The 16,769-nt window shown below is 62.3% G+C and overlaps 2 protein-coding genes across 3 annotated transcripts in view; one reads left to right on the top strand and one right to left on the bottom strand.

Annotated features, from left to right (window-relative positions):
- The first annotated feature begins 2,370 nt into the window (after positions 1-2,370).
- RASL11B (RAS like family 11 member B) lies at positions 2,371-6,059 on the top strand. The gene is made up of 4 exons (XM_002721792.6): positions 2,371-2,690; positions 2,883-2,939; positions 4,049-4,125; positions 4,752-6,059. The coding sequence occupies exons 1-4, from the start codon at positions 2,552-2,554 to the stop codon at positions 5,220-5,222; spliced, it is 744 nt and encodes a 247-aa protein (XP_002721838.3). The 5' UTR covers positions 2,371-2,551; the 3' UTR covers positions 5,223-6,059.
- A 6,008-nt stretch (positions 6,060-12,067) lies between these two features.
- The window catches only part of SCFD2 (sec1 family domain containing 2), a 358,545-nt gene continuing 353,843 nt past the window's right edge, over positions 12,068-16,769 (bottom strand). For both annotated transcript variants that reach the window (XR_016212204.1, XM_002721791.6), the window contains one exon: positions 12,068-13,100. Coding sequence is in view for 1 of the 2 variants with exons in the window: in XM_002721791.6 (XP_002721837.4) it covers positions 13,008-13,100 (93 nt within the window). In the remaining variant the exon portion in view is untranslated. The remainder of the gene's footprint in view (positions 13,101-16,769) is intronic.

The raw sequence follows: 16,769 nt of genomic DNA, 5'->3' as shown, positions 1-16,769 counted from the left end.
GTCTGTTGACTCCAGGAGATGAAGGAGGAGGAGGAGAGGGAGGAGGAGGGAGCAGTGCATAACATTGGCGCACAGTCCACAGCATACCACCTCACTGTGAACCCCTGGGCTATTTCAATTACCACTGATCCTTTTCAGGTCCCGGCTGTGTCTCCTATAGGATGTGTAACCTTGCAGGAGTTTTAGAAGCCAAGACCTTGCTTTCCTGACTCTCAAGTGCATGCCTGGTGAGTCAGACACAAGGTCTTCAACATGATTCCCAGCCAAAGGGGGAGTCCGCGGCCCTGGCCTTTCAGTCCAGGTGGGCTCGGTGACTGCTTGGTCCGCAGGACATCGAGGAAGTGGTGCTGTGCCAAGCCCCACGCTTCAGCTCCCCACCTTCCGGCTGGCTCAGAGGGAAGCCAGGCGCCGTGCGGGGGTGCAGCCTGCGCGCTCGCCGCTGTGACGCCCGCCGGTGGGTGCAGATGTGCGAGGGAGGAGAAGCAGCTGTCAGGGGCATCCTGCCCTGCCGAGCCTTTAGGGGACTCCAGTCCAGCTGCCGACCAATGACAGCAACACGGAGACCCCCGGCAAGACCCCAGCAGCCCAGTCTGGTGCACACACAGGCAGCAGCGCTGTGTTGGGGTTGCTTAGGGCAGGAGCCGCTCCTGGAGTGAGCAACACCACCACCTCACTGCCCCGCTGTGGAGGCAGAACGAGGCTGTTCCAGGCAGGCCCCCTCGCTTGCGGCTCCTCTCTGTATCCCTCCACCTGCCCTGCCTGCCCCCTCTTTGCCAACCCCGTGGATTTCTGAGAGGTGTTAACTGTGGGAAGCCGGGGTGGGGGGCACCTGTGACAGCTGCTCAGGACTGGAGTAGCTTTCTCTTCTACCCCCTTCTCTCCCTGTTCTTCCGTCTCTCTTCTTTAAAGCACAGGCGGATCATGTGGACCTAAAATAAGAACTCCAAATTCAGACTTTGGGCTACAGACAGAAAAATCACAGGTTTGGTTCAGTCTCATGGGAACGAGAACCAAGCCCCAGAAGCTAAAATGACTCAAGGCAAAAATTCTCCTGACAACTTTTTGTTCCATCTCTCTCTCTCCATCCCTCTGTGTGTGTGTGTGCACGCACGCACGCGTGTGTGTGCATGTGCGTGCATGGGAAAGGCAGCTACACAAATATTCACGATTTCCCATCATTTTACCACGGAAGCAGGCTCGGGGGAGGTGGGCGTGGTAAAAAGTACGGGGTGACCTGTCGTTATAGCCTTGTTAAGTCTGATTTATAGAACAGCAAGTCTGATTTCTAGACAAGTTTGATTTCAACCTCGCACACAGAACTGTTGGAATATTTTTCTCCCTTCTGGCTCGGGCAGCTGCATTTATTCACTTCTAGGGATCACCCGAGTCCTGTATCATGTTTCTTGCTAGGACTGTGTGTCCTGCCGCCGACGCGGCCCCGTCTCCTTCCCCTCGTGTTCCCGAAAATCTCACGATGGACGCAAAACGGTTCCTCTCGGAGGCTGAGACACACGGGTCAGCTAGGCCCGGGGGAAGGGCAGCGAGATGGCCTTGGTTGGCAGGGCGGCCGACGATGCAGGCGGCCCAGCACTCGGCCGCGATCCTGGACACCGGGCGTGTGTGTGTGTGTGTGTGTGTGTGTGCGCGCGTGCGCGTGTGGAGGCCGAGGCCCCAGTGACCTCCAGTGCGAGAGCTCTGGCCACAGATCGTCCCGCCGAGGACGGAGGTCCAGCGTTCTGGGGTGCAGCGCTCATGCCTCCGCGTCCCCAGGCCACCCAGACGGGGCGCCTCCAGGCGTCTGTGGCCGTCGCGGGGCCTCTGGCCGAGCAGGGCGCGCGAGAGCACTCGCTCTGTTCCGACTTCTCGGTCAGCCGCGGGGCTGCGGCCAACGGGTCGGGGGTGGGGGTGGGGGGGGGACGAGCCAAATGTCACCTTTTAGGGGCGCGCATGGGGTCTTTGTGAATGACTGCAATCACAGCCCCATCTGTGACCGTGACCGGAGATGCCGCCTCGTAAGTGCTCAGGCCACGCGAGCGCGCCCCAAGGGAGGGCGCGGGCAGCCCCTGGGTACCCCGGAGGGGCCGGGGGCGGCGGTCGGACAGCCGGGGGTCTGCGGGGGCCTCCCTGCCGTCCCTGCCCCAGTAGGTCGGCGCTCCCCGGAACCGCGACACCCCAGCGGAGCAGCCTGGCGCGCACGTGGCCGCCCTCGGGCCGCCGCCTGCCCTGGCTCGCACGAGTCCGGCACCGACTCCCGGCGCCCGGAGGTGGGGGCGTGCCGAGCGGCGCCGGGGGCGGGGCCTCGCGCAGGGCGCCCGGGATTGGCCGCGAGCGGCAGGGGCGGGGTCTGCCCCGGAGAAAAGCGCGCGCGCGCGCGCGCGGGCCGCTGCGCCCCCGCCGGAGTCGGAGTCGGAGTCTTGCGGAGCCGGATCGGAGCCGAGCCTCGGAGCGGAGCCTGCCCGCCGCGCCCCGGCCGCTCTCCGCGCTCTCGGCCGCCGAGCGCCCCCGCCGGCTCCCTCGGCCCGCGCGGAGCCGCCGCCGGGCCGCCGCGGCGATGCGCCTCATTCAGAACATGTGCACCATCGCCGAGTACCCGGCCGCGGGCAGCGCCGCCGCCGACTGCTGTCCCGGCGCCGCCGGCCGCCGCCTCGTCAAGATCGCCGTGGTGGGGGCCAGCGGCGTGGGCAAGACCGGTGAGCGCGCGGGGGCCGCGGCTGCACGGGCGCGGGCGGAGAGGGGTCTCCAAGGCGTAGGCGTGGCCCGCGGGCCGGGGACCGAGCCGCTGGGCTGGGGCTGCGAGAGGGCCGGGGGGCGCGCGGCCTTGCGGGCGGGGGACGGGCTGGACACGCTCGGTCCCGGGCTCACGGTGTGTGTCTGCCCCGCAGCTCTGGTGGTCCGCTTCCTCACCAAACGGTTCATCGGCGACTACGAGAGAAACGCAGGTGAGCAGGAGCCCGGACCTGGGAGTGACAGGGGGTCCCGCCCCGGCGCCCTCCCCGCCACCCGGCCCATTCATCATTTTGTCGAGGGCCTGACAGCACCCCCCTTGGCGTGTCTTCACTGTGGGACCCCCATGGGAAGCACCCTTTGTACTCTGTCTTCCAAACACTCCTGCTAAAGTCATAAAAAAGACGGCCGCTCCTCCTCCTCCCCTCCTCCTCCTCCCCTCCTCCCCCCACCCCACCCCCCTCCGCGGGCCGCCCGCTTTTCAGGGGTGACCTTTGAAAGCAAAGGCCAGAGGAGGACCGTCGTAAACCTTAAGTTCTCTTTTGCTAACAAAGGAAAATAGCTAGGTGGTAGGCGGGGGAGCAGAGCAGAGCCGCCCAGGGTCGCAACCCCGATTCCGAGCAGCTGCGGGGCGCCTCCCTGTGCAGGGAGCACCCTGGGGATCCGTCCCGCCGCCCCCCTTCCCCGGAGGCAGCCACGGCGGGTGTGGAACAGGAGCTCCAGGAGCCATGGAGCCCTGCTTCTGCTTCCGTTGAGCACCGGCTCTCGTTGTGTCCCGTTTTCATCCCAGCAGGGGCAGAGATGCAAAGAACTTGGGGCACAGAGGGTTACGCCACCCCATCTGGGACCCTTCCAGTCCCCGCGGCTCCACGTCCAGTGCAGCTCCCTGCTGATGCACCTGGGAAAGCAGTGGAAGGTGGCCCACGTGCTTGGGTCCCTGCACCCATGTGGGAGACCCGGATGGAGTTCCTGGCTCCTGGCTTCAGTCTGGCCCAGACCTGGCTGTTGCGACCATTGAAGGGAGCATGGGAGATTTCTCTCTGTCTCCCTCCCTGCCACTCTGCCTTTCAAATAAATAAATGAATAAATAAATCTTAAAAAGAATGATAAAGGACTAAAAATAAAATCTCACACATGCGGAGGAAGAAAATTTCAAGGAACTCTCCTGAGATGAGCCCACTAAGTGGAAATAACCCGTGCAGCTTTCTGTGCCTTGGTGTAGGGCGTATCTTCCCCTAATTTAAAGAAACAACAGAAAACCCTGTGATGTTTTTAAAAGCTGTGCGAGCAGCAAGGCCATGGTCGTTTGTCTCTGTCTTCGTAGGCAACCTCTATACCAGACAAGTCCAGATAGAAGGCGAGACCCTGGCTATTCAAGTCCAGGACACTCCAGGAATTCAGGTGAGAGGCTCGGGGTTGGCTGGGCCAGTCGACTGCGGTCTGGACTCTGCAGGTAGCTGGACGTCAGCCTCCCCCGGCCAGGGGGCAGACACAGCAGGAAAGCCCAGACCAGCCACGCTTGGAGCCGGCCGGCGCTCCTTGCTGTGGGGAGGAGGGTCCGTTTCCACATATGTGTCTTTGGCAGTAAAAGCCGAACATCTAGTACAGTCTGCCAGCCCCTGGAGCCGCTCCTCTGTTGTGGAAAGTTACTCTACGGACAAAAGAGCGCTGCTGGAGCCCCCCCCCCGCCCCCGAACTGGGCAGTTATCCAACTTTAAATGCTTCCAGCTCCTGTCTCTGCTTCCCCAGACTTTCTGTCTAGCCAGTTAATTTCCCATTTTGTGCAACAACAGAGTCTCGCTGCGTGGAGTTCCCGGCAGGTCAATTTTCCACTTGAGTGTGGTGAGCTGCACTGTTATTTATTCCAGCTCTGTGCAGCTGCATCAACATATTGTCGAGAAAGCTGAAGCGTGCGGGGCTGGGACCTGTTTACGTGCCGGCGAAGGGCTCTGAATTTGGGCCCCAGCCAAGCCAGGGCGCTCTCTGACCCCCGCCATTCACCGGGCCGTGCCCTCTGCCTGTTTCAGATCCACGAGGACGGCCTGAGCTGTAACGAGCAGCTGAACGGGTGCATCCGCTGGGCGGACGCGGTGGTCATCGTCTTCTCGATCACCGACTACAAGAGCTACGCACTCATCGGCCAGCTCCACCAGCACGTGCAGCAGCTGCACCTGGGCGCCCGGCTGCCCATGGTGCTGGTGGCCAACAAGGCCGACCTGCTGCACATCAAGCAGGTGGACCCTCAGCTAGGCCTGCAGCTGGCCAGCGTGCTGGGCTGCTCCTTCTACGAAGTGTCCGTCAGCGAGAACTACAACGACGTCTACAACGCCTTCCACGTGCTGTGCAAAGAAGTGAGTCACAAGCAGCCGCCCAGCAACACGCCCGAGAAGCGCCGGAGCTCCCTCATCCCCAGGCCCAAGTCGCCCAACATGCAGGACCTGAAGCGGAGGTTCAAGCAGGCGCTGTCGGCCAAAGTGAGGACTGTCACCTCCGTCTGACCAGGGGACGCTCGGCCGCCCCGGGACCAGCGTGAGGACAGAGGCCGCGTGCTGGCTCCGGGAAGGGCCGGAGCAGGCCGCGCGGGGCAGAGCAGGGGCAGGGTGTCCGGAGCCTGAGCGGGGCCGCTCTCTGGGTCTGAGACATGGACACGCCGGCCTGGCCAGGGTGCCCGTGCGCTTCGGTTTTTATTCTTCCCACGGCCGCGTGAATGACGGTCCTGGCGTTCTCGCCAGACATGTGGAAGTGACTTAGGGTGGGAATGAAAGAAAGAGCAGATCGAGTGTGCACGGGCTCCCCTTTGTCTTCTCCCAGGAGGAAGGCCTGCTTTCCTCCCTTTGGATGGATTTGCATCTCTGGAATGCAGCTCCTCATGGAACGTGTTTCTAACCTGAAAGGTACCCGGGTTTCTTTAAAAGCAAGGAAGACGGCCCCACTGAAGGTCAAGTCCACGGGCCCAGCGCCCACACGGTCTGCAGGCAGCCCCGGTTCCTCCTGGTCCTGGGCGCCTGTGCGGCGATGGGTGTGGGTTTAGCTGTGAACCCCAAACCCTCCAGCCCCGGACTCTGACCAGCGATGAGACTGCAGTACGGAAAGTAACACATCCGTTGGTTTTGGTGTTATTTGTGTAACGGCTCCCGCCAGGGACGGTGGTTTGCTCCCTAGGCCTGGCCGAGCCGTGGCGGGGAGGGCTCAGTGCAAAGCCACCGCCCTGCCGAGCGCGAGCCGAGGCAGGCGCGGCCCCGAGTCCTCTACACAGATGCACTTTAAGAGGCCACTTGTGCTTTGGCTTGAACGGTCATTAATTTATTTTATGTACAATAAATCTTTTAAAAAGAGCCGATCTGTGACCTGGTGTTGGCTGAAGCCCTCAGACAGGTGGTATTTCCTAGCCCGCGGCCGCTGGGCAGCCGCAGCAGGTGCCGCCCCTCCCAGGCGTGGCCTCCAGCGAGCCGTGCTTTGTGATTGGTGGTGTTTTTCAGGTGGAGTGGGCGTGGAGGGCGGGCTGGGAGCTCGGGGAAGGCCTGTGAGCTGGGTAAACAGTAACCTGCACTCTGGGCATCACCGGTGTACTGCCTTCTCGGTCCCCCAGGGAAAGCTAAGACACGCGTGTGGCTGTCCACGTGTGCTGGCAAAGCCTGGAGGGTCTGGACACTTCCATACACGGAGCTGCTCCGGGTGTGAGGCCGTCAGTCTGCGGCCGCTTGCATGGATGGGTAAACTACTCTGCCTCCTGCCTCTCTCTGGGCCTGCAAGGCCATCCGTGCCAGCTGCGTGAGCCACTGTCCTTAGGGTTGATAATGACGCCTGCGTGTGCCTAGCACTGGCACCAGGAGGACAGGGGTGGGCAGCTGTGACCACCGTGTTACTGATGAGAAAAACAGGCTCCCTCAAGCTCACACAAAGGACCCGAGTCGGGAGCTCAGTATCTCAATGCCTTCCCACTACACTCCATGTCCTTACATTTTTTAGTATCTTTTTTTTTTTCTTTCTAAACATTCATTTATTTGAAAGGGAGAGTTAGAGGGCGAGCGAGCACGAGACAGATTTCCATCACTGGTTCACTCCCTAAGTGGCCACAACCTCCAGGGCTGGGGCAGGCTGAATCCAGGGGCCTGGAACGCCCTCGCGGTCTCCCTTGTGTGTGGCAGGGGCCCAAGCGTTGGAGCCATCTTCCGCTGCTTTTCCAGGCGCATTAGCAGGGAGCTGGCTGGGAAGTGGCGCAGCCGCGAAGTGGAAGAACCTGCCGGTACCCAGATGGGATGCGGCGCTGCAGGCAGTGGCTTATCCCGCTCGGCCCCTACAACCTACTCCGTCTTTGTTCTATGGAGTCTCACCCGGGAGAGACCAATGTGCCTGTGGCCTTGGGGGAGCCCGAGGCATCCACTGTTGAGGTCCTCAGCTCTGTTGTCAGGGTGGACACCCCGACGGCTCGTGGTGATGTCCCCCGTGCCCTTAGGCCCCGACGCCTCGGAGGATCGCTCGCTTGGGCGCGGGGAGGGAGGCTGCTCACGCACCCCCATAGTCCTGTACCCCGGCTGGGCGTAACCCAGCGCTGCATGGTATTTCCACGCTGGGCTGCCTCCCCTCGCTTTGCGTCTGCCCGCAAACCTGCGGCCTCCGGGTCTCCGATGCCTCTCAGCCCTGGGCCCTGCCCCTCAGCGCCTCTCCCTGTGCTGGGCACAGCCTTGCCTTCCTGCTCTGGTCCGTCTGGAGAGAGTGGTTTGTTCAGGGCCACCTGGGAGACAGGCACGGGAGGGAGGGAGATGGCTGTAGCTGGGAGCCGCCCAGGCTGGCGCTCTGCCCGCTGTCTCCAGCTGACGTTGACTATTTATAGCTGCAGAATTAGAACATGTTTTACTTTTTTTTTTTTTTTTAAAGACTTGCTGCTTTTTTTTTTTTTTTTAAGAATTTTTATTTTTATTTTATTATTTTTTTTTTGACAGGCAGAGTGGACAGTGAGAGAGAGACAGAGAGAGAAAGGTCTTCCTTTTGCCGTTGGTTCACCCTCCAATGGCCGCCGCTGCAGCCGGCGCACCGCGCTGATCCGATGGCAGGAGCCAGGATCCAGGTGCTTTTCCTGGTCTCCCATGGGGTGCAGGGCCCAAGCACCTGGGCCATCCTCCACTGCACTCCCTGGCCATAGCAGAGAGCTGGCCTGGAAGAGGGGCAACCGGGACAGAATCCGGCGCCCCGACCGGGACTAGAACCCGGTGTGCCGGCGCCGCAAGGTGGAGGATTAGCCTATTGAGCCACGGCGCCGGCCAGAACATGTTTTACTTTTGCTCAGTTCTTTGTTCATTTTTGTTTTATGTTTCAAGCATCGGGCGTGACCAAGGGGCGTGCCCACCAGCATGCAAGGAAGGGCCCTCCTTGGCCACCTGGAGAGGGGAGGAGCCCCAAGGGTGGAGATGGCGGGTGCAGGGGAGCGGGGGCGGGGGGCAGGAATCAGCCAGCACTGACCACTCACGGCTCCGCTTACACGGAGGAAGGAGGAGGCCCCAGAGGAAGGCAAGAACCAGTCTTGCATTTTAAAAGTCTCCGAAACTGAGGCTGAGAGAGTGCAGGGCCTGTGAGGACCACACAGGCGGAAGCCACGCCTGGGAACTGAGGAAAGGGGGCAGGAGGGCCCGAGGGAGGGGGTGGGGGCCCGGCTCCCAGCGCGGCAGAGCCTGGACCTGTGCCCCAGGCCTGGGGGAGGACGCCACAGCCTGACTTGGCCATGGCCACGGAGCCCCAGCTCGACCTCTTCTCTCTCTTGCCCACACCGCGCTCCCTCCGTGCCCTGGCCTGTCCCGCGTCCTGCTTCCTCCGCGTCCCTCCATCCGCCTGCCCCCCACTCTGGCCACATCTGCTATTGCCATCAGCTGCTTGGGGCCCACAGCCCTGCTGGGTGAGGAGCATGGCTAGGCCGGGCGGGGGCACCGAGTGGCCGTCTGTCACGGAGCGGCGCCTACATCTGTCCTGTGTCTGGCTTTCCAGTGTCGTCAGAAGAAACCCAGGAGCCGGCGCCGCGGCTCACTAGGCTAATCCTCTGCCTGCAGCACCGGCACCCCGGGTTCTAGTCCGGGTCGGGGCGCCGGATTCTGTCCCAGTTGCTCCTCTTCCAGGCCAGCTCTCTGCTGTAGCCCGGGAGGGCAGTGGAGGATGGCCCAAGTCCTTGGGCCCTGCACCCGCATGGGAGACCAGGAGAAGCACCTGGCTCCTGGCTTTGGATCAGCGCGGTGCGCCGGCCGCAGCGGCCACTGGGGGGTGAACCAACGGAAAAGGAAGACCTTTCTCTCTATCTCTCTCTCACTGTCCACTCTGCCTGTCAAAAAAAAAACAAACAAACAAACAAAAAAAAACAAAAAAAAAAACTCAGGTGCTGCGGCGCTCAGGCTCTGTGGCCATGGGTCTCTGGGCTTCTGTCCACCCTCTCTGTGGCCTGGGACCCACGGTGTGTTTGCAGGGAGCCCCTTGTTTTGGTGAGAAATGGGATTTTGACATTCCTCTTCCATCCCGAGCGAGGACACTGACTGACGGCCTGGGCGAGTGGACAGGCCTGGGGGCAGACCCCTCCCACAGGCCACTGGGAACCGGCCCCAGCTGGCTCTGGAGTGGCAAGACAGGTCCCCCAGGGGTTTGCCCCCAAGGAATACTGAGCATGGCTGCAAGTGACAAGTGACCCAGCAAAGCGCTGCCACCTGCACCCCCACTAAGGACTGAAGAGAGATGCTTCCAGAAAGTTCTTATTGTCCTCCCTAGTGTCCTAGATTTGCGAGAACAGGATTGGGGCCATCACTGATTGTGCCAAAATGCCAGCCACCCCGCACCCCCACAATACTTCCTTCCCAGACGGCCGAGCCATCTGGCCGTGTCTGGAGCGCCCTGAGAAACAGCCCTGGAGTTGTCTGTTTTTGGCTACACTGGGGCATTTGTCGCTCGGATTCTGTCTCTGGCTCCCAGGACGGGCTTGGGGGGAGCCTGAAGGAATTTGTTGACCGGACGCCACTGCCAGTCCAGGGCCAGGCAGGAAGGGCACCAGTGCACAGGCCCCGCTCCCAGAAGTGGCCTCCAGGGTGCTCACCGCGCTCGGCTGTGTCTACACTGAGGGCCCTCTGAGGGCCATGGCGGAGGGGAGGTTCAGCCCCGTGACTCACCCCAGGCGCTGACGTGAGGGGGTCCCTCTGGGAGGGGGCAATGGTGGCTCAGGGTGTGAGTCTCCGAGTCCACACGGCTCCTTGGTGGCTGACGTGGCCATCAGAGACACGTGCCGCACACGCAGTCCTTATGTTCCTCCCCAGTGGGGGCGGACCCTCCTGGGCCTAGCTGTGGGCACTCTCGGTCCTCACCATAACCTGGTGTGGGGGGGTCCTGGTGGTGCCCAGTGTCAGGAGTGACCACCGTGGAGGAGGTGGAACTGGGGGCCAGCCGTGCTGTCCGGCTCCAGACACTGCCCCTGGGAAGTCTGTGGGACCACTGCGTTCTTGTCCTGCCTGCGGTCTGCAGCTGGCCTGTCCCCTTCAACCCCACGGCGAGGTATTCAGAGGGTGTGGCCCGGTCTGAGCACGGTGCTCTGGGGAGTGACCGGGGCAGGAGAGTCATCAGGGCAAGTAGGGCTCCCGGCATTGAACACCGGTGGCTTAAAGAGAAGCGGGAGAGGGGCCAGGACGCGCAGGTGTGTGCACATACACACACATCCAAGCCGGGAGGCCATCAGTACCTGCAGGTCCTTGACCTTGAACTTCTAGCCTCAGGTGTCTGCACCGTGGTTCTCCCATCACTTCCAGCCTCGCGTGGCCCCGGGAGTCTCCTCCCTTCCTTCTGTGAGGCCCCTTCCCCCACGCTTCCACTGAGTCAGGCCCAGCTCCTCGCGACGCTTCCATCAGGCAGATGCACCTTACAGGTCCACAGCGCTCCGGGCGGTGGGACGGGGCCTTGGTCGTCGGGGCCCTGTGCTGGCCCAGCTCCTTCACCGCGGGCAGGGTGTGTCCCCGGCCTCTCCTCTAGTGCCTCCCGTGCCTAGGAAATGTGGGCAGCACCCCAGGGGTTCCAGGAGGCCAGGCCAGGGATGGGCTCTGCTTCCTAAGCCCAATTCTTTCGACCAACAGTTGCAGGGTCTTTGCAGGGCCTAGGCCAAGTTTCTAGTCTGGTCTTGCTTCTTCTTTTTTAAGATTCTATTTATTTATTTCAAAGGCAGAGTTAGAGAGTGAGAGAGATAGAGAGAGGGCTTCTATCTGCTGGTTCACTCCCCAAATGGCTGCAATGGCTGCAGCTGCAAGCCAGGAGCCAGGAGCTTCTTCCGGGTCTCCCACGTGGGTGCAGGGGCCCAAGGACTTGGGCCATCTTCCACTGCTATCCCAGGCCATAGCAGAGAGCTGGATTGGAAGAGGAGCAGCCAGGACCCCAACAGGCGCCCATATGGGATGCCGGCATTGCAGGTGGTAGCTTTACCCGCTATGCCACAGAGCCGGTCCCCTGCTTTTCAAAAAAAGAGCAATGCCCTGGCCTGTGCCTCCCTCTTTATTCAACCCGAAGTCTGGTTCCCAGGAGCTCTGCCCCCGCCCACGCTCGGCCCCACTGCCCGCCTGGCTCATCTCCTCTGCCTGGCAGCCGCAGAGACAGGAACCGGCGGCTCCACTCCCCACACCGCCACCCACCACACCGCCAGGAACTGAGCACTGTCAGGACGGACTGCGTCACAGCGTTCCCCTTCGATGGCTGCGCAGGAAAAGCATTTGGATCGCTTTTTAAAAATAAAACGAGGAAACTGCAAAGCCGCCACGAAGGCCGTGAAGTAACTCACAAATAGATGTTTTCTATAAAAACACACCTGAGCCAGCACGGAGCGCACGGAGCGGCAGCCCCTGTTCACAGCCCCCCCCCCCCCCCAGGTCTCCTCTGGCGGCGGGCGTGTGGTTTGTGGCTTAGGCCCCGTGGGCACTGGGCACTCGTGTACGGCCACTCTGGGAGCGCCACTGGGTCACGGGCACAGCTGGCTCCCTCACCGCCCCGGCAGGGTGCCTGGGACACACACGGTGCGCATTCAAGACTGGAGATGCACTAAAGAATGAATGAATGAGTAGGCGTGGGGCATGACGGGAGCATCACTCCCGCTTCTTCACTTTAGAAAACGAGAGTCCGCCTCAGCGCTAACTCATCGGGGGCTACTTCCTTGCAGTGCAAGTCTTTCAGAGCAGGAGGTCTTGGGTGCTTCAGCACCTCGAGAGAACGGGCACGGGGGGGGGGCACGCAGAGGCGTCCATAACAACCCTGCCCCCAGCACGTCTCGGCTGAGCCCCGACTTCACAGTCCCCCCCCCCAGAATGACAGCGTCCGGCAGAGAACTAGAATCAGGCCCCTGTGAACGTCTTGGCTTCCATTTTATTTCCTCTGCCTGTTAATCGCAATAGACATGGGTTTTCAGCTGTACCCGTCGACGGGAAACCCCGTCTGGAGACGCCGGGGTCCCCGGCAGCCGCGCACCAGAGGTGTCTCGGTTCCCCGTGCTTCTCTCTGCTGGAGGTCGCGTGTGATCTCACCGGGGGGGGGGGGGCCTGTAGGGTTTTCTGCCACGGCTGGGAGGGAGATTTAAATGTACAGAAAAGGGAAGCTTTGTTTCAACAGGGTCAAAATCTCACGGCCACAGGGGTCTGTGCATCTTCTGGGTTCCTGGGGACTCGCCGTCTCCTGTGTGCCTTTGGAGGGGGCACCGTGTAGGCAAGGCCAGCCCCCAACCCGCCTCTCTCCTGCCGCCATTCCCAGCAGCCCCGGGGAGCAGGCTGGGCCAGTGCAGCTGCACATGGACTCCTGGCACCGCCCAAGACGTCTCAGGCCCTGAGGGACGGGGCTCAGACCCCACTGGCGCCGTCCTGCCCGTCACGGCAGCTACAGGGGGGCAGGCTCTGCTCACACGTCATCTTGCAGCAGGTCTGGCTTCTCCCGGGGTGACGTGAGGTAGGAGGACCTGTCGCGCACGGACCCTCGCCAACCTGCTCTAACTCGGAAGTAATGAACTTGCAGGTGGAACCCGAAGACCACATTAGAGGACAAACGGGAGCTACGGCCGATTCAGCTGAAAGACGGCCTGGCACCTTTGGAAAAACAGCAGTACAACGTTTACGACAGAACGTGGGCAATCCGGGTGAGGTACCTCGCTGTGTGGCTCCCAGGCCCCTTTGGGCAAACTGGGGCAGGCCCATGGTTAGCAATGGCGGCTGGTTTGGGAGGCGTCTCTGGAGCGGCGGCAGGCGACGAAGGCGCGGGGATCTCCAGCTCGCGCGGAACCGCTGTCTTTGCGGATATCAGAAGCCCAGGTCTGGGTGCAGCCGGTCCGTTGCAAACAACAGCTCAGGGACGCTAAGCGGCTTCAGGAGCCGCGTGGACAGCACGATCACCTGGCAACAGGGGACAGACAGACCGTGGGCGTTAGGGAGGCCCACCCCAGGTTATCAGACGTGAGACAAACACCAGACCTCTGGCGGGAGGCTGAGGGTGGCACCCAGCACGCTGGGAGAAGGGACCACGGCCTACGGGGCAGTGGGACTGTGGCTACCGGCCCTTATCCAGGAGGGCAGGAGCAATGGCTGGGACTGAGGCCGGGAGCCCCGGGGAGGCCACGCCCAGCCACCGTGCTGCTGACCGGCATTTGGTGGCACTGTTGCTTTGTGACACGGGGATCTGACCCCATCCACATGTGGCTCTCGCCGTGTCCAAATCCTTCTCACGTGGACAGAGTGGTATTAGGTCAGAGCCCACGCCGAGGGCCTCACCCAACTAGACTGCCTCCCAAGACAGGCTGCCGTTGCTGGCACTGGCGGGTTAACCCTGGCAATGAGCAGGATGGTGACAGCCGATGCTCGCTAGCTCTCAGCGAGCCGGCGTGCTGAGGGGCATCGCGTCCAGTCCTTGTCACGCCCCCAGACTGCAAGCCCATTCCCTGTTCCTAGTCTGCACGTGATGACGTAAGACAGTCAAGACAGGCTCAGGAACCTCTTCAGGCACAGATGGGCGAGGCTGAGTCAGGGACAGCGCTTCTGTCCCCAGGAGCTTGGGTGCCACTGTTTGCTAATCCAGCCCACGGAGACCATTAAGATCCCAGCTCCTGGCTTTGGCCCAGCCCAGTCCCAGCTGCTGCGGGCAACGGAGGAGTGAAGTAGCAGATGGCGGCTCTCTCTGTTTCTTTGTTTGCCTCTCAACTAATAAATAAACAAATGCATAAGGAAATCCAATTGCCAAACAAAAGCCCCACAAGCGCTGAGGCTGGATGGGGAGGGAGCAGGCAGAAGAGCGGCAGGACAGAACCCCGAAAGCGAGGCAGCAGGAGGCCCCCCAGGGGTGCACAGGGGCGGCCCCAGCGGCCCCCAGGAGGGCAGGGTCTGAGTTTCTGGGAGGCAGGCAGGGGCCCAAGAAGCTGCAGCGCCAGGAGCCTAGGGCCTGGCATGGGGTGAGCAGGCGACTGCGCGGCCGGGGGAGAGCGCGTGGGGAGGACAGGGCCGTGGTCCTCATCTGCCCACGTGATGGTCGCCTGGAAGAAGAATGAGCCTCGCTCACATCTAAAGAAGTGGGTACTGAGGGGCTGGTGCTGTGGCATAGTGGGTAAAGCCACTGCTGCAGTGCCGGCATCCCATATGGGCGCCGGTTCGAGTCCCGGCTGCTCCTCTTCTGATCCAGCTCCCTGCTAAGGCTTGAGAGAGCAGCGGAAGACAGTCCAAGTGCTTGGGTCCCTGCACCCTCGTGGGAGACCCAGAAAAAGCTCCAGGCTCCTGGCTTCGGATCGGCCCAGTGGATAGAAGACCTCTCTGTCTGTATCTCTCTCAAATAAATAAATCAATCTTAAAAAAAAAAAAAAAAAAAAAGAAGAAGTGGACGCCGAGGGAGCAGGTTTGGGCTTTTTCAGCTGGAGAGTGCAGGGCACCAGGGGGCTGCTGGGGGAGGGGCAGCTCCTTGGGCAGAGAGGGAAAAGCGAGGTGGGCTGGGGTAGTGGCTCGGGGCCAAGTCTTTGGTGGCCCTGCACCTGTGCCGTTCGGTGCTCACGGCACCGGTCTCCCGCAGCCAGGCCTGGTTCCACGGCTCTCCTAGAAGCAGGCAGCTGGGGTCTGCACTTTGGTGCCTGGCTGGGCTGCTGTGTGTGTCTAAGGAGTTCAAGCAGCCAGGAAAGCCGCCTCCTGTGAACCCTGGGAGCTCAAGGACACGGACAAACCTGCTCTCCCGGCCCCCGCGACTCCTCCTGGGGCCTGCCGAGGCTCCGGGCGGGGGGTGGGGGGCACACGTGTGTGGGTGAGTGGCAGGCAGCCAGGGCCACGCCCTCCGCTGCCTGCAGCTGAGTGGGCATAGGCAGGGACACAGCCGAGCCGCTGGGGTTCTGCTCTCTGTTGCCAGGCGCAGGCCACGGGGCTTTGAAAACACCTGCACGTTATCTGCCCCGAGAGTGGGGTCAGCACACCCGCCCGCTGTTACATCGCACCACCGTCTGCAGAGCTAAGAGTCCGGTTCACGCCGGCAGGAGCAGCAGCAAGAATGTGCTCTTTGGTTTAAAAAAGAGAAACCAAACAAGCCTTTTGCTTGGAAAGGTGACCCCTCACTGAGCAGATCCTTAACACCGCTGACGGGGAGGGGCTCGATGAGGCCACGGTGTCAGCCCGTGAGAAATTGCCCAGCTGTGTCCACAGCAGGTGACCAGGGCAGCAGGGGTCACTCCCCTGCTCAAGAACCCGCTGCAGCTCCCCAGGTGCCCGGGCCCCATCCCGCCGGTGGGCGCCTGGAGAGCACCAGGTGGTCTGGCCACTGCAGCAACACACCCGCTGCTACCAAGTCACCTAAAAGCTCCTGCCGTGGGCTCAGCCTGGGGAGGCCCAGCCTGTCCCTGCGGGAACTCACCCTCGGCTTGGGGGGACGAGGCCAGCAAACGGGGAGCCGTCAGCAAGCGGGCCTAGCACGGGTGTCGGATGCCAGCAGGGAAGTGGGGCGGATCTGGAGCAATGGGTGGGACTTCATGGAAGGCGAGAGAGCAGGGGCGGCCCCGTGGCCGGCAGCGAGGACGGGCGCCTCAGCGGACGGACCTGGGGGTCCCGGGCAAGAGGTCTGGGCTGGAATTCCGCCACCCTCTGGCCTTGGCCTCTGCACAGCCGGACCGGGCAGGCCGTGCAGCCGCCGCACGCACCTCTGTGCTGCCTGCAAACTACAAAGCTGCTTGCTCTTTCAGGGCCGGCTCACAGCTGCGCCCCCGTGCTGGGAAGACAATTCCAAGGCAGGTCCCGCCAGGGGGACCAGGCTGGGAAGGGGCCCCGGGTCCCTGAGCTTCGGCCTGACCACTCCAAGGCATGGGACTCCCACTCCTTAGGGCCCCGCGGCCCACAGCAGTAGCCCGCTCCCCGGTGCCTTTTCCTGTGGGCTCTGCCGCAGGCAAACCACCGGCTCCCAGGTCCCGCTCTCGGCCTGGGCTGGGGAACCGCTAAGGCAAGGGTTTTCCATCCTCCAGCACCACGGACTCTGCTCCCAGCCAGCCTGGGGCTTCCAGAGGCAGGGTGCCCCTCCTGAAGGCTCTCCCAGGGGGCCCCCGCTGCCTCCAGCCCAGAGCCGCAAACCATCCTACAGGGCAGGCAGGGGAGTCCTGACAGCTCAGAGCGGCTGGTAAAGGCTGCAGCCTCGGCTCCTGGGGGACGAGCCTGGCAGGGTGCTACGGAGCCCGTTCGCAGCCTCGGAGCGAAGGCTCACAGCCCCGCTGCCTGTTCGTTTCTCCCGATCTCTGGCGGGTCAAAGGCAGTGGCAGGCAGGACGGAACTCAGGCCTGAGAAGCCAGCAGCAGCGACCCCAGGGCCAGCTTCCTGCCTGGGGGATGGGAGGGGGCCTGGCGGGTGGCACAGGGGAGCAGTCGGGACCTGGACAATGGCCCGCTCCAACCCCCGCCGCTGCCCTCTCCCCAGGGTCACCTGTCAGGGACCAGGGGCCTGGAGAGCTGCAGGTCCCTTGGGTAATTAGTGCTGACTGGACAGCACAGAGTGTGCACCGGGCAGGAAAAAGGACTCCGCCCAGTCCACTTTGCCAGCAATGACTTCCACTCAGGG

Source organism: Oryctolagus cuniculus, chromosome 8 (assembly GCF_051225735.1).
Source record: "Oryctolagus cuniculus isolate XC-2025 breed Fujian yellow rabbit chromosome 8, ASM5122573v1, whole genome shotgun sequence".
Lineage (NCBI taxonomy): Eukaryota > Metazoa > Chordata > Mammalia > Lagomorpha > Leporidae > Oryctolagus > Oryctolagus cuniculus.
The sequence above is the reverse complement of the archived record's forward strand: the minus strand, read 5'-3'. Positions and strand labels throughout refer to the sequence as shown.

Coding starts and splice junctions, on each gene's coding strand:
- RASL11B (XM_002721792.6), top strand. CDS start 2,552: ATGCGCCTCATTCAGAACATGTGCACCATCGCCGAGTACCCGGCCGCG. Junction 2,691..2,882: donor CAGCGGCGTGGGCAAGACCG/GTGAGCGCGCGG, acceptor TCTGCCCCGCAG/CTCTGGTGGTCCGCTTCCTC. Junction 4,126..4,751: donor AGGACACTCCAGGAATTCAG/GTGAGAGGCTCG, acceptor TGCCTGTTTCAG/ATCCACGAGGACGGCCTGAG.